The 15,869-nt window shown below is 39.6% G+C and overlaps 1 protein-coding gene across 5 annotated transcripts in view; it reads left to right on the top strand.

Moving 5' to 3' along the window:
- slc4a5a (solute carrier family 4 member 5a) overlaps positions 1–15,869 on the top strand; it is a 44,432-nt gene that overhangs the window by 2,072 nt on the left and 26,491 nt on the right. For 4 of the 5 annotated variants that reach the window (XM_080309055.1, XM_026186978.2, XM_026186981.2 and 1 more), the window contains exons 2-7: positions 918–979; positions 1,830–2,042; positions 4,104–4,233; positions 6,777–6,937; positions 10,803–10,955; positions 12,139–12,252. In XM_080309055.1, coding sequence (XP_080165181.1) covers positions 922–979; positions 1,830–2,042; positions 4,104–4,233; positions 6,777–6,937; positions 10,803–10,955; positions 12,139–12,252 — 829 coding nt within the window. In that variant the 5' untranslated portion in view covers positions 918–921. The remainder of the gene's footprint in view (positions 1–917; positions 980–1,829; positions 2,043–4,103; positions 4,234–6,776; positions 6,938–10,802; positions 10,956–12,138; positions 12,253–15,869) is intronic. The other variant, XM_026186979.2, reaches the window with a different exon arrangement.

Raw genomic sequence — 15,869 nt, forward strand, 5'->3', positions numbered from 1 at the left:
AAATTGTAATTATGGCTGTCTTAATACAGCATCAGCTCTAATGTTTAGGTTCCTAGGATAGTAGATTTTACTTTATTTTTTACATTTAACCAGTAATACTATTTAATAATAGTTTTCTTTTCAGCTGTAAAAAAATATTAACATATTATTAACCCAGCAAACGTATCTGTTGATGCTGAAAGAGCCTTTGCTCCATTGAGCTTAAGGAAACTGAAGAATGGGGCAATGCCTTCATATTAAGTTCATATTAAGTTACATTGTTACATTGTAACTATAAAAATTCCCTACTCGCCCCTGTGGGCGGTCAATCCTTCAAGCTCAGGTCCTCTACCAGAGGCCTGGGAGCTTGAGGGTCCTGCGCAGTATCTTAGCTGTTCCTAGGACTGCGCTCTTCTGGACAGAGATCTCCGATTGGTTTCCTCAAACAAATGTTGACCGTGAAGCTGAAAACTGTAATTATTCTGTAATTACTGAATTTCATTCACAGCCTGCAACTGGAGTACTTTAAATAATACCATCAATGTATAAAGGAAAGCCCACCCTCAACACCCACCAACAGGAACAAGCTGCCTTTAAGCTCAGCTGGTGGCATCCAATGCCACGTGTGTTACCCTCTCATTTATTTTAATTATGCTCTATTCTATCGACTTGGCCACCCTTTAATTATTTTGCCATTGATCCGCACAGTGACTCAATAAGCAGGTCAGTGAACAGGAGCCGCAGGCTTCGTTCTCAGATACGGAGCAACAGCCAACATACACACGTGCACATATGTACAGAGGGGACAGTGCCATCTTAGGTTTCGATTAAAAAAGGGAACCCGAGAGATAAATATGTGCGCACTTTTACACTGTGCATTACACAGCAAACACACACAGTCTGCCTAGAGTGTCTTGTCACTCTCTCTTCCTCTTTAGCAGGATGGAGCATGGAGACCGAGGGATGGGAGTCTCTCACCTTCGCTACGAGGATGAGGAGGGTGAGTGCATGTGTACCTGTGTGCTATCCATGTATTGGATCTATCACACACTGGCCCCATGAGCTTATAAAAATGGGAAAGCCATTCTACCCATTTTAGATTTTTATGTTACCATGACAGATCACACTAACTTCTAATTTTCAATTTCTTTTTAATTTTTTCTGAGAGCCTGTGTGGGTGACTGTTGTTAATGTGCTGCAAATGAGCAGTGTGTGTGTGTGTGTGTGTGTATTTTGGGGGGTCTTTGGGGAGTTGTTGTATGCATGTTTGTGTAGCTTTACACTAAGCAGCAGCTCGGCAGGTTCTTTATCCAAACATCAAATATTGGCTTGTGTCTCCCTGTAGTTTAGTAATTCCATCTGGAGTTGTGTGTGCAGTTAGTGCAATTAGTTTTACAGCACTATTCAAATTGCCAGCAGATGATCAAACTCACATCATCCAGGATTTTGCTGCAAAATGGAGGTTGTGCAAGCCAAGCTACGAGACTGTGACTGTCAATAGGCCTAATTTTCTTTATTTCTGTGTCAACAGTGACAAATCGCAACATGCTGCAGTTGTTAATAACCACACAAGAGCTGCGAAACATAATTTATTCTGTTCGTTATAGTAGTTTAACATTCATTAAAACACTCCTGAGTATGAGGGATTAATGAAAAATCTCATTAGGTAATCTGCCAGTGTTGCTGGCTGTCAGTCAACCAATTCAGAGCTGTTCATTTAGCATTCACTGCAACCGCCTGTGTTACAGAAATCTGTTCTAAATGACACCTGTTCTTAAAAATTATTGCCACCTTCTGTATATCTGGAACTCTCCAATCTATGACCAAGAACTGTATATATTTGTCCACAGATCATCAGTCCATCTACATTGGTGTGCCAGTAGCTCGAAGATATCGACGTAAACGCAGGCGAAGGCGTTCTAGTCAAGAGGGTAGTGATATGGATAGAGACAGACATTACAGCCACCACAGACACCAGGAGCATGATCGGTACACAGAGATAGATATGGAGGAGGGACTCATGGATTCAGCAGAGCAAAGTCTCCAAGACATCAACCGTACAAGTAAGTCAGCGGTGAGAGACATGACATGACTTGTGACATGTCATGTCTGTCAAACACCAGTCTGGAAAGGTGCTTTTGTCACACTGAAAGAGAAAGAGCCTGAACTCTTCTGTTGAGGGCTGGAGTCTACTAATTTCATGTCAGATGCTTAATGATTCTAGGCAGCTCTAACCAATCAATGAAAACGACATTTTTCACCCTTTGTGAGACAGCTTTATTAAATCATGGGAAACAAGACTGTTGTTGTCATTGTGACATACTTTGATGTCACCTTTGCACTGAAGAAACACATTTTTAACATGAAACATGAAGTTTATTGGAGGTTTCCTTATGCTACAGTCCCACTAGGGAAATAGTGATTACCGATTGTCGTTCATTGCAAACATGTGCAATGAACTATTCATTTTTTTAATGACTGCTTCAAAGCTGAGGCCAGGTCTGTGACCATTCACAATCAGCTGCCACTTACAAAGTGACCTCAGGTCTCAAGAAGGCTATAACAATGTAACAATAACATGGAGTCAGTCTGCTATCAGTTTGCAATTGTATGTCGTCAGGTTGCAATCCTTTTTTTCCTTTTGTTTTTATTGTTTTTTAATCTTTTAAGTTGACCCAGCTTAATAGGAGAAGCACTCCTGAAAAGCCAGAGTGCTCCTTGTTGCTGAAATAACAGTCTGCTCCTCCAGCTCTCTCTGAGCCTTTCATGTGCAACAATTTCATGTGCTCTTTCAGAAATTGCTTTAGTTACGTCTCATATATATAACTCATTTTCTGCACATTGGTGTCTTTTATTTGAACATTTAAAAATAGCCTTTCATATTGCTTCCTCCCAGCATTTTTAACAAAGAACAGCAGGAGTCCGAGACACAGCCTGAGAGTGGCTACCTTCTGTTTCAGGTTTGAGTAATAAGTAGTTTGGCAGAACACTGCTGTTGTGGCTTTCAAAACTTTTTCCAGGAAAGTTGCCCACTCTCTTAAATCAGTATGGTGCCATCAGTGGAAAGGCAGCAGAGGTGTTTACTTTGCCTTGATTGTATGCTTACATCAACACAACCTTTTGGAATCCACGTGCCACCTCTGTACATGGTGGTCAGCTGGAGGACAAGAACATGGACAAAGACGTACAACAAAACAATGAGAGAAAATAGTAATCCATTACTTAGAATTAAGGAAGTCGTACTCTACATCAAACAGCAAATGTTGGAGGGTAGAATGCATTCTTTGATTTTACAGTATTGATTTCACAATCGCATGCCATTCAGAAAAAAAACTGCCGAAAGATATTTAAGTCAAATGTAGTAGTTATCAATAGAAACTTCAATAATATTGATCAATGGTAGTTTAAAAGACAAAGCTTGTTGATTTTAATTACAGTCTACAGGTTTGCAGCCCTATTCACAGCTGGCAACTCATTACCCCAAAACCCCACGCATGAACACAGAGTCCTGCTCAATCTCCCTGTAGATACAATGATACAATGGATTGGAAGCACAGTAGAGTTGTGAATGACTAACTGTAATCAGGCAGCACTGAGTGATCCAGGCTTCAGTATGACAGTCATTACTGCTGGGACAGCAGATGAAAATAACAGAATGATTATGCTCAAAATATGGTGACAATTAAAATATTTAAAGTGAAAACTTTGGTTGCACTTTACAGATTGAAATGTCAATTTCAGTGTTTGATTCAACTACTAAGGAAATGCACTATTGTAGCTGCAGTGGAAGAGAAACTGACAATATGGAAAAGATTGTAATTAAGTATTAGCTGAAACCAGTAACTTGACTGTAAAACAAGTGATTACAAAAGCAAGTCTAAATGGAGGGTTCTACTTTTGTAAATGATGCCATGTTTTTATGGATGGTCATTTTGCGGTAAAGAAATCAGCCACACAAACTCGCTTTGTGTAGCAGATTTAATGAAGACAAAACAAAGGTACAAAAAAAAAAATCTGTAAAACAACGGTCGCATGTTTTAGGTGAATTTTTTGCAAGATCCTCGGGTATTTTAAAGCAAATACAAATTCTAATAATGTCGAAAACATCCTTTCCTTCCATCAAGTGTCTCCAGCGGCAGAGCGGCTACGTTACATCCTAAATGAAGACGATGACATGCCGACACCAACGCTCTTCACTGAGATGGACACACTACAGAGAGAAGGAGACGAGCTAGAGTGGAAGGAGTCTGCCAGGTGGATGACACTCAAACAGACAACAGAGGGAAAATATAAAACAAATTGTGTGCTTTTCCTGGTTGGCTGGTTTAGAATGTCTTCTTGTAAAAAAAAAAAAAAAAGCGACTGCGACATAAAATGAAGGACAATTTTCCAGCTGCATGGTTTATAGCTTGTTTAAAGTGTATTCAGCACTAGAATTTTGTTGGGATGGAATTTCAGAGGAACAACATTTCAAAATTAGAAAACTGGAAAAGAAAATATGTTGAAATCATGATTGAATTTACCTTCTTGAACACAGCTCTCTGGGTTCGCATAAAATTGCCGTTCTTGTTCATGGAGGTGGTTTAAATTGCATATTGTGCTTTCTAAATTGTGCTTGCTAAGGTGTCAGGTAAATCATCAGTAAAGTAAAGCATGATTGGGCCTGTGCACCTTTATGCCAGACCAGGCTCTTAGGAGTTTTTACTGCAGGTTTGCATTAGACAAAGGAGTTATATATCACTTCCATTGTCCACTATCTGTTGTTAGAGAACATCTAGTGCATGAGTCTGTGTATCATGGTTAGAGCACACTATGGAAATTTCATGGACTGGAAGCATGTAGTTTCCATATATGCTTGATTAGGTCGTGACTTATCAATCATATATGGTTGCAATGAATATATGGGAACGTTTATGTTATAACAACTTATTTTTTATGTTACTCCAATATTATGGCAGCAGTGTTCAACACAAAAGTCAAAATCTTAATATCTTTGCATTGCAAATCTTGCACAAATGTCACAGACCAAATTTAAATGTGCTGTAGTGAATAAATGTCAAAGAAGAGATTCTCCAGTTCAGTGGCTACAAATAGCAAAAATGCAGTCGTGTTAGTCTGGAACACTGTGTGAAACATGGATTTAGCTACGGTGACATCAACTGTTGATATGTGATGTCCTATTTTGACGCCTCAAGATTTTGGTTTTAGAAGAACTTTGTGACAAGGAGATTCTAGTGGTGAAACCAATGAGCATACCCTAAGTATTTATCCTTTTTAAAAAAAACTTAATATGATCAAGATTTACAAAACAGCCTTAATTTTTGTATTTCATATGTCCCAGAATGAAGCTATAACATGATCATGATTGACATATGGTTTTTAAATTCATTCAGTTATATCTGGGAGGAAACCAGCAGCCAGTAACCTGTTTGTGTCTCCTGTTTAACCAGTAGTCTGCTGTGCATCGACTCACAATCACAAACAAATAAAAGATCATTTTTTAGAGTCCTTGTTAAATCTCAGCCCAAACACACCTTTACATGCTTCTCAGATCATCTATGACAGCGGTCCCCAACCTTTTTGCGCCACGGACAAGTTTGTGCCCGACAATATTTTCACGGACCGGCCTTTAATGTGTTGCGGATAAATACAACAAAATAAAACGAGTACCGGGACCGAAAAAAGAAGATTTATTCATAACACACGTGAAAAGACCCAGGAAAACCTAGTTAATGAAAAAAACGATAACAAAATAACGCTAAAAACCGATAAAAACCCCGAAAACCATAAATTTCACACCCGAGTCTCAAGTCTCGCAGCCCGGTACCAAACGACTCACGAACAGGTACCGGTCCGTGGCCCGGGGGTTGGGGACCGCTGATCTATGATGATTGAAGCTGCTTTTAGGTCTCATGTGGGGCAAGATACAGAAAGAACTAATCTGGACAGGGAAGAAGTATTGCTAACAATAAGGAATGGGAATTTTATGTACTAATTAGAATATTCACAGAAGTCATCTTGCTGTATTTGCATTCTGCTTAGAATCACATTCAATTAGAATTTCAACTTCTCAAAATTACATTATAGAGTCACCAAAAAGAAACTGGTATCTGTAATTGGTAGTACTACTGCTCTACCTATTAAATGTTAAAAAGCATTTCAATATTAGGTCAGCATATCTGAAAAGAGTATGCTAATCAGAGCGACATATCTTAAATACGGTAACTCATCAGAAATGATTATGCTAATTAAGGCAGTAAAATATTGTTATCAAGGACACCATGAGCCCTTGTAATGAAGTGTACGGTGTGAGCTGCTAAAAAATCAGACTAATGGTGTTCTATAAATTTATAGCACTAATAACAGCGTTAAGCAAATAGAGGCTTGGATCTAGGATAGTGATGTTGCTCAGTACTGATTATTACTTAAGTAGTTAGTACTGCTCCGAGAGACTCCTGCTAAATGAAAATAACTTGCAAAAACCAATGACATATACTAAGCAGTGGCCCTGTTGAGTTTTCTTTCTTTTCTTTCTTTCTCTTTCTTTCTTTTTTTCTTTCTTTCTTTCTTTTTTAATAATTGTTTTGGGCTTTTTTAGCCTTTTGTTGTTATTTGATGGTGGAGAGAAGACAGGAACGCTGGGGAAAAACCAGAGTAATGTCATGTAGTAATTGGCCTCAAGTAGGATTTGAACACTAGTCTCTGCATTAACCATTAATCAGCACCCCAGACATGAAATTTTAGGTAAATTGTATTCTCACCTATTCTGTCTCTCTGCATGTTCTTGCTGCCTTTAGGTGGGTGAAGTTCGAGGAAAAGGTAGAGGAGGGAGGGGAAAGGTGGAGTAAACCCCATGTGTCCACACTGTCCCTGCACAGTCTTTTTGAGCTCAGGACATGTCTCCAGACAGGAACAGTGCTGCTGGATTTGGACGGCTACTCGCTGCCTCAAATAGTTGGTGAGATATTCACATTTATAACTGCACGTCTTTATGTGTGAATAAGCAGTCAGAATTTACTGTTTTCAATAAGTGCGCTGCAAGCCTAGCAGCTCTTTAGCTATTTGGTATTTTTTATGTTTTGGGGGGTTTTGCAACATATTTTATATTTGTAACCATTTAGCTAACATAATTAAGCTAACAATCATGTTAGCTAAATATATTATACTCCATTTCCACATAAGTAATAAAACAACAAATACATTAATAATACGTGAATAATAGAAGTATATCAAAATATCAGTATGTAATTTTAGTAAGTTATGAAACAGCTGTACTTTATAAAATGAAACATTGTTTGAGTTGCTTTTGCTAAACAAACTGATTGGTGATTCATTTTAACACCTATACCTGGCTTTCTCTGCTATGACATTTTTGTAAAATATATATTAGTTAACCCTCTATAGACACCCTCTTTATTGAGGTTTTGCAGTCACACAACTACTCACATGTATGTGATGGCAAGTGAGTTAGAGACTAGAGACTGGTCTGCAACCATCTGGCAACCACTGGTTAGGAAGAAAAAAATATTTATTACATGACTAGTTGGCATGTGGTTGGTAAAGGTTGATGCCAGTTCCTGTAAGATCAATTGCTTAATCCCCAAACGCACAGGTCCAGACACGGGTCAGTGATCTCCTGGCAACCACCAGTCATTAAATGTGTATTTCCTGACCGGTTGGCGAAAGCCTTCTTATGACCATCTTAGTCACTAACAGATTGGTGTTGATACTGACACCCGATAACTTCCTTTAACTATTATTTTAGCACAAACTAGTGCCACAGTAACATTACCTACAGCTGTAAATTGCTTTATCATTTTCCCTTGCTTTATGAATAACCCTGCATCATGACCTTTTTCATCTTTCCCTTTTGCATATCCAAAAGCTCAAAGTATAGCTACAAATGCATTAGTATGGAGTCAATAAAGTATAAAAAAATACAGTTAAAGACAAGAAAAAAATCAATGAGTAAATGTATTGTTTGCCAGTTCTCAGTAAAAATCAATGCTTAATAAACTGCAGGAACATTTTCTAGCACATATCAGATCTTTTTATATTTCCTTAATTTTCCACTCGCTGGTCAAGTGATTGATAAGATTGTTTTAAAAGTGGTGCTCCGATATTCAAAACCAGGTCACATTTTTCTCAGTAGTAGTTTGTTGTAGATGGTTATTGATATTTTTAACGATTTTGTATAGTATAGATGTACCTTTATCCTTCTACATAGCCTGAATTTAGATAAGCTTTCTTTTCTCTAAGTATTCTCTGGGAATAGTTCTCCAGGCTTCGTGAAGTAGACTCCAAAGCTCTTTGGATGTTGGCTGCATTTTGTTTCATTACATGTCATGATGATTCCACACTGCTTCAGTAATGTTGAGGACTCAGAGGAAGTTCTGTTGTGTCTTTTTGTGTTCAAGTATGCCTTTACTGCATTGGCAGTGTGTTGGGGATCATTGTCATGCTGGAAAATGAAGCAGCTGCTAATCACATCCTTTCTAGGTAGCATAGCATAGTGGATCATAATCTGATTAATTGTAATTCCATCAGTTTTGCTGACAGACCCTCCACAATGTTAATGCTTCACAATAATGAATGTTTAAACATTTATTATTGTTCCTTATTGAAACAGAATTTTTTAAATTGCATTTTTCTTATGTAACTTGACATACCTCAGCCTTTATTCCCTGTTTCTATTTGTTAAAAATGGCTTCTTGTCAATCACCCTTCCACTGAGACCATTTCTGATAAAGCTTCAGTGAATTGCAGATCTATCAGCTGAGTGTCTCCTGTGTCAGGTCTTTGTTGGATTTATTGCAATTTGTTCAGGACATGACTTTAGATACTGTTCAGCTCTGTTGTAGATAGTTGTTTTGGCCTGTAACTTCTTATTTTATATATTTATAGAAGAATAATCTATAAATGAATAAATACTGTAATAAAGCTAATAAATATCAAATATTTATTATATATACAATGTTTTCAGCTAATAGCTCTTTGGGATTCACCTTGTGTTTGCAAAAATTGGATTTTATGCCTGTCAAACTGTTTTAGCTTTGGAATTTTTCATAAATTCAACCAAAGAAATGGGAACAAACAAATAGTGACAGGCTGCTAGTAACAAACATAGATTCATCCCTTGAGTTAGGTCTGTTACCTAACTATTAGTGAAGTCTTTTTTATGCCTGAATTCAAAATTAAGTGTTAGATGACTTAGCTAAGAAAAAAAACATTCTTGTTAAAATGGTCAGATACATAGACTGGGCTGAAAATGAGTGAAAAAGCAGACAATGGTTGAAGGGAAAAAACAGAGAACTATTGCCCAAGACAATTTTAAAATTAAAGGAAGAAGTAACCAAGTAAAACAGTCTGGCTTCTCTGAAGCAAAATGTAAAGAAGTGCCCACTCAAGATTATTGCACAGTACAGCATAGAAATCGTAGTTTCCTGAATATTTTTTCTTTACCATTTTCTGTGTTAAAGAGAACAGTTGGTGTGTTTCTGAAATTTTAAACACATTACTGGCCAAAATCTTTCTTCTTGTATCAATTTGTGTGATCTGGACCAACAGAAGACAACAAATTCACATGACACCATTTTTTATTTTGCGTCTCATACAAATTCATTTTAAGCTGTCCTTGTGTCATTTCACAATATTTTATCTCTGTATTCCCCAAGACATAACCTTAAATTACCCACACAGATAGATAAAAATGTCTTGTCAGTGGTGGTGAAGGCAGTAGCACACTTGACCCTGAATCACAGTGGCGCTGGTCCATTGTGCTGTCCTGTCCTCTTTAAATGTGATTTGATCTTGTTCTGAAATGATTACTTCACTTCCTTCCAAGGTGCTATTAATATATCTGGGTTTTCTGTCTAGAGCTCAAATGCAGCAGGTTTGTGTGCTTTTTAGCACACTGTGATTTTTAAAATGAGCAAACGGTGAATGATTTTGACTAATTCGTTCTTGTCTTCTGCTTTGTATGAATATAATCTTTAATTAATGTGATCTCCTTGTTCATGCACAATAGCTGTCAGCCTTTCTCTCACTATGATAAAAAGCATCCTGCTGTTCATTTAATTGAACTTTTATGCAACTGCAGAGTCAGACAATTTTTATAGGGTTGATCAGGCTGAGACCATTGGTTTAATTTGGGTGGCACAGAAGCTGACGTCTTGTTAATTAAGAGCCAATTTTTTTTGGTCACTCATTCGCAAAATTCACTTGTGCGTGCATGACTACCATGTAGAAGCCCACCATAAGGAGTCACATTATAGTAAGCTTTTTGTGTAACTATAAATAGCTTTTTTATTGACAATTAAACATTTCCTTACTGTTTATAAAGCTCAAATGATAGATTTAAAACATGGCCATATGGTAATAAGAGTACATTTCTGCTGGCAATCATGCTTAAAATTTTACCAAACAACTAATAGTTGTTTGGTGGCCACTGGTCAGACTCCTAAGAGAACATGCAAATGATAATAGTGTACAGTCATACCACTTTGATAGGCACAAGCACAACCCGTTGTTCCTAAGTGGCATGAGCCAGTCTCAGGGGCAAATGAGACTGCGTCATTTTTTTACACTGAACAACAAGTTGCCATTTCAAATAACAAGTTAGACCATTTTAGATGTGGATGTAGACAGCATAACAGAACCATAGACGTATAATTTACACAGAAATTTATACTTATCATCAGTATATGCAAAGCATTCATTATATTACACGATAGCAGACTACAGTCAGTGTTATGAAACTCTTTTTCAACTCTAACTTCCAGTTAGGAACTCTTAAGATGTGAAATTTTGTGTCTCTTTTCTAGATGACATCATTGAGAGACAGATAGAGGAAGGCATGATATCTCATGATCTCAGAGAAAAGATCAGTTTTGTCCTGCTGAGGAAGCATCGACACCAGACCAAGAAACCGATCCACCGTTCCTTAGCTGACATTGGCAAGTCCAGCTCTTCTACCAGTGAGTGACCCAACTTGTGACACAGATTGACCTGCCCTGTGTAGCTCTGTGTGAATAATCCATGAGAGACCAATATTCTAAGTATAGCAGGGGTGGGTGATTAACTTTCTCAAGGGACCACATGATGAACCGAGACTGTTGGGGAGAGGCGCAGCAGTAAGCTGAACTCATTTCTGCTCAGTGTTAATTTTATCTCATTATAAACGACTACTAGTAAGAGTAGATGTTATAATTTGGCCATAATTGTGGCTCATTGGGAAAATTGATTGCTCATTCCTAGTCTACAGGATAACAGGTAGTTGACCTGCCAAAGTATTACATCAGCTTGAGTTTCCCCTGACTGATAATATTAAACACATTGTTGGAGAGCTAGCATTATGAAATGCCATCACATGAAACAACACTGTGAATCCCTAATTATAGCAATTCTTTTTCTTTGTCGTTGGCAAGGGCAAGGCAAGGCAAGTTTATTTGTATAGCACAATTCAACAACAATGTGATTCAAAGTGCTTTACAGAGACATTAGAAACAAAAACAAATAAAAAGCATGATTTAAAATTGATTAAAACAAGCAAACTAACTAACTAACTAATTAACAAACAAACAAACAAAACTATATAAAATCAAAACAGGTAAAATCAGAACAGTAGATAAAATCAGTAGTTAAAATGTTAGTTTTGAAATTTAAGCTTAAAAGTGTGGATTTGGTTCTTTATTCAAATGCAGCTGAGAACAGGTGAGTCTTCAACCTAGATTTAAATGAACTGAGTGTTTCAGCTGATCTGAGGCTTTCTGGGAGTTTGTTCCAGATATATGGAGCATAAAAGCTGAATGCAGCTTCTCCGTGTCTGGTTCTGACTCTGGGAACTGATAAAAGAGGGATCTGGAAGGTTCATACTGGGTCAGGAGGCTTGGCTTCATTCTGGGCTGACATGTAATTTTGATGCTACTGAGAAATGAATTATGCATATATTTAACTCACTCACTGAATGAATGAACACTCTTGAGTCAACAAGGCTCATATCCTCCACAGGGGACGTATTAATGTTTGATGAGTTAATTACCACTGTAGCATTTTCACATATCATCAAGACAGGACACATGGTGTTCAAGAAATCATAAAGCATCACCTCCAATCACTGATTCTGTTGTGTTTCTCTTCCTGCTTCCCTTCCCATGGCAGATCGGAATGTTGGACCCCGAGGTGGAACAGGTCCGGGGCAAATGGCCAACTTCAACAGGTCCACAGAGGACCTCCGAATAAAGCAGCAGCCAGCAGCCAACTATGGCCGCCTGCGTGAGTGTCAGGTTTTGGCTTGTGAAGCCGGTTGATGTTTTTCAAAATAAAAGTCATTATATTTTTCCTTGTTTTAAGAGCACTGTGAAGAGTCAAAGCCTATATAACCATAATTGTATCATCCTACAATCTCCAAATAACACATTATAGTTTCACTTGTAGATTGCTGTTTAACATTTCTGCATATGTGAAGACTGAATAAATAAATTCAGGACACCAAGCTCAGATTGTTAGCTCATATTTACAGACCAATCAGTATCCTCTGAGCACATTTATGTACTCAGAGGATACTGATTTGTCAAAGCCATCTCTCCTAATTCTGGATTTTCATTCTAACACATGGAAAATTTGCTCTTTAGTGATTCTTGAGCATAAATAAGGACGGGAAAAAATAGACATTAAGAGTGACTACTTCATGACTGTCATGGGCTGGGTCTGTGACCCAGCATTTTGAGTTCATGATATATTGTTTATTTATGGGGAAATGTTAAGTTCTTGTTTTGTATTATTAGTTAGAACTTGAGGCTTCATGTTTTGCCATTTATCGTTTGGGTTTAGCTCATCTAGCTCCCAAAAAACCCCTAAGTGGTTCAGCCTTAGTGCTGTTATTGGATCCCCTCATTTCCCCTTTCCCTGGGTTTTGGTCCCACCTGCCCTTTGTGTTTCATGTCTCATGTGTCAATGTTGTTTGGTCTGCCTCATCATGTTCTCCTGTTTATTTTGAAAGTCCAGTTTTCATGTCATTGTGTTTGAGTTTACATTTCCTGTGCATGGTTATGTTCATCCTTGTCAGCTGTTTCCTCATGTGTCTCGACTTCCCCTGATCACCTCATGTGTGTATTTAAGTCCTCTGTTTTCTATGTTTCGTTGTCAGGTTGTCTGTTTGCATCCCCATAGTGTTTTGTCATAGTTTACTCAGTGTTCATAGTTTTGTCATAGTATTTTCACTGAGTTTCTTAGTTCTTTAGTTTCTGAGTGTTCACAGTTTTCTTAGTTTTCATTTCAGCGTCTTTCAGTGTCTTTCAGTGTCTGCTTCTGGGTCCTGTAAACTAAACTTATCGGCGCACCCCGCCGTGACAATGACATCATATGGTGGCATTCATAAGAGAATGAGATTGACAATATAGTGTAGATGAAACTGAGATGATGGGGAAAATGGTGGACAGGAGGGGAAAGCAGGTCAGAAAGCAATGAACTGAAATGACGCATTATTTCATTGATCAGTAAAATGCACACACATGCTGACACAAAAGTACTGTCAATAAATCACAGCTTTTTGGATTTTTAGAGGTATTTTTACTTTTTCAGTTACATGGATATCATATAGTGCACCATAGATAATTATCCTTCAGTGTAGTGAATGTATATCGTAATAGTATTGAGCCCCTGGATTCCCACCTCTAATGACAAGAATTATGGCTGCTGAAGTATTCAGTATATATATATATATATATATATATATATATATATATATATATCCAGCTGGGGACAGAGCATCTCCTTGGTAGATCCCGCACTTGATGGTGACTTGTGCTATGGGCTTGGAGTTGGCCTCTAGTGTTGTACGCCACATCCCCATTGAGTTCCTGATGAAGGCTCTTAGGGTCCCATTGATCTTGTACAATTCTAGGCATTCCAGTATCCAGCTGTGGGGCATTGAGTCATAGGCCTTCTTGTAATCAATCCAGGCAGTGCACAGGTTGGTCAGTCTGGTCTTGCAGTCTCGGCTGACTGTTCTGTCTACCAGTAGCTGGTGTTTTGCGCCTCTGGTATTCTTGCCAATTCCTTTCTGTGTCCCGCTCATGTATTGACCCATGTGCCTGTTCATCTTAGCCGATATGATGCCTGACAGGAGCTTCCATGTAGTACTGAGGCAGGTTATTGGTCGGTAGTTGGAGGGGACCGGTCCCTTCTTGGGGTCCTTGGGGATCAGGACCGTCCGGCCTTCAGTTAGCCATTCCGGGTGTATCTCGTTAACTAGCAGCTGGTTCATTTGTGCTGCCAGACGCTCGTGGAGTGCAGTTAGCTTCTTCAGCCAGTAGGCGTGAACCATGTCGGGCCCTGGTGCTGTCCAACTCTTCATACTGGAGACCCTTTCTTGGATATCTGCCACTGTGATGGTTACTGGACCCTGTTCAGGGAGGTCGCTGTGGTCAGCCCTCAGATCCTCTAGCCACTGAGCATTGCCGTTATGGGTTGCATCCTTCTCCCATATGCTCTTCCAGTATTGCTCCGTCTCCAGCCTTGGTGGTGCTGTTCTCTTATTGTTCCCTTGCCACTGAGAGTACACCTTTGCTGGTTCTGTGGAGAACAGCTGGTTTATTCTCCTGCCTTCTATCTCTCTGGTGTACCTCCTCAAGCGGCTGGCCAAGGCTGTGAGTCTTTGCTTGGCAGTTTCCAAGGCCTCAGGTATGGACAGCTTGCTGTATTTCTTAGGCACCTTATTCGTCGCACCTTTCTGCAACTCCGTTAGTTGGCTAACCTCTCTCCGTGCTACTTTGATCTTGCCCTCTAGCCTCCTTCTCCATGGAGGGTACTGCCCCTTGTGGCTGTTCAACTTGTAGCCAAGCATCTCACTGATCACTGCTGCCGTATTGTAGATCAGCTTGTTAGTGTCGGTAATCGTGGTTGTAGGTATTGCCCGTAGTGCTGCATTAACATCATCTAGCAGACCTTCTGAGGGTACTTCACGTAATCTTGGTAACCGGCTACGGGGGATCCAGGTTTCAAGCTTGGCCATGATCCTATTTTTCAGGTCAGTTCCTCTCGCACTCAACGATCCTTCTCCTATCGCACTTGGGGCTATGTACCCAATCTCAGGTGGGGGTGATGATATCTCCCCCCTGACCTGGCGTCCTGACTCCTCCTTGCCGTAGCATTTGTGTTGTACCTCGTCAATCTCTAGCTGTGAGAGCAGTCCCTTCTTTCGAATGTTGGAACACTGAGCTACTAGTTGTTTCGCCGTCATTGTGGATGTTGGGTATCGAAGAATCCATAGGTCCCTCATCCTATTCATGTAGCCCCTTCCGCCGGGGTTACTTGCGTAGTAGCATTCCAACAACGCCCTGTTTTCGTCCCTTGCCCACCGATGCCTTCTTGTTCCAGTAGCCCACTTTTCGTCAGGGTGCCCTGGTTCCTCAACACCTGACGCGGACCTTGTTGATCCGGGCGACGTCCGAGCCGGCATGCCTTCATATTTATCTGTCTCGCTCATGTCTGCGGTAGGCTTGCTTAGCATAGGGGGTCTAGCCTTAGGACCCTTACTGGATACAGACGCCCCAGGCAGGAATCGAACTTGCGATCCTCTGTTCCAAAGGCGTGTAGTCTAACCACTACGCTATCCAGCCACCTCCTGTACATGGATGACATCAAGCTGTATGCCAAGAGTGAACGAGACATCGATTCACTGATCCACACTACCAGGCTATACAGCAATGACATTGGAATGTCGTTCGGACTGGAGAAGTGTAGTCGGATGGTAACAAAGAGAGGGAAGGTAGTCAGAACTGAGGGGATTGAACTACCAGAAGGCAACATTGCAGACATAGAGGACAGTTACAAGTACTTGGGGATCCCGCAGGCGAATGGGAACCATGAAGAGGCCGCTAGAAAAGCTG

Source organism: Astatotilapia calliptera, chromosome 12, assembly GCF_964374335.1.
Source record: "Astatotilapia calliptera chromosome 12, fAstCal68.1, whole genome shotgun sequence".
Classification (NCBI taxonomy): Eukaryota; Metazoa; Chordata; class Actinopteri; order Cichliformes; family Cichlidae; genus Astatotilapia; species Astatotilapia calliptera.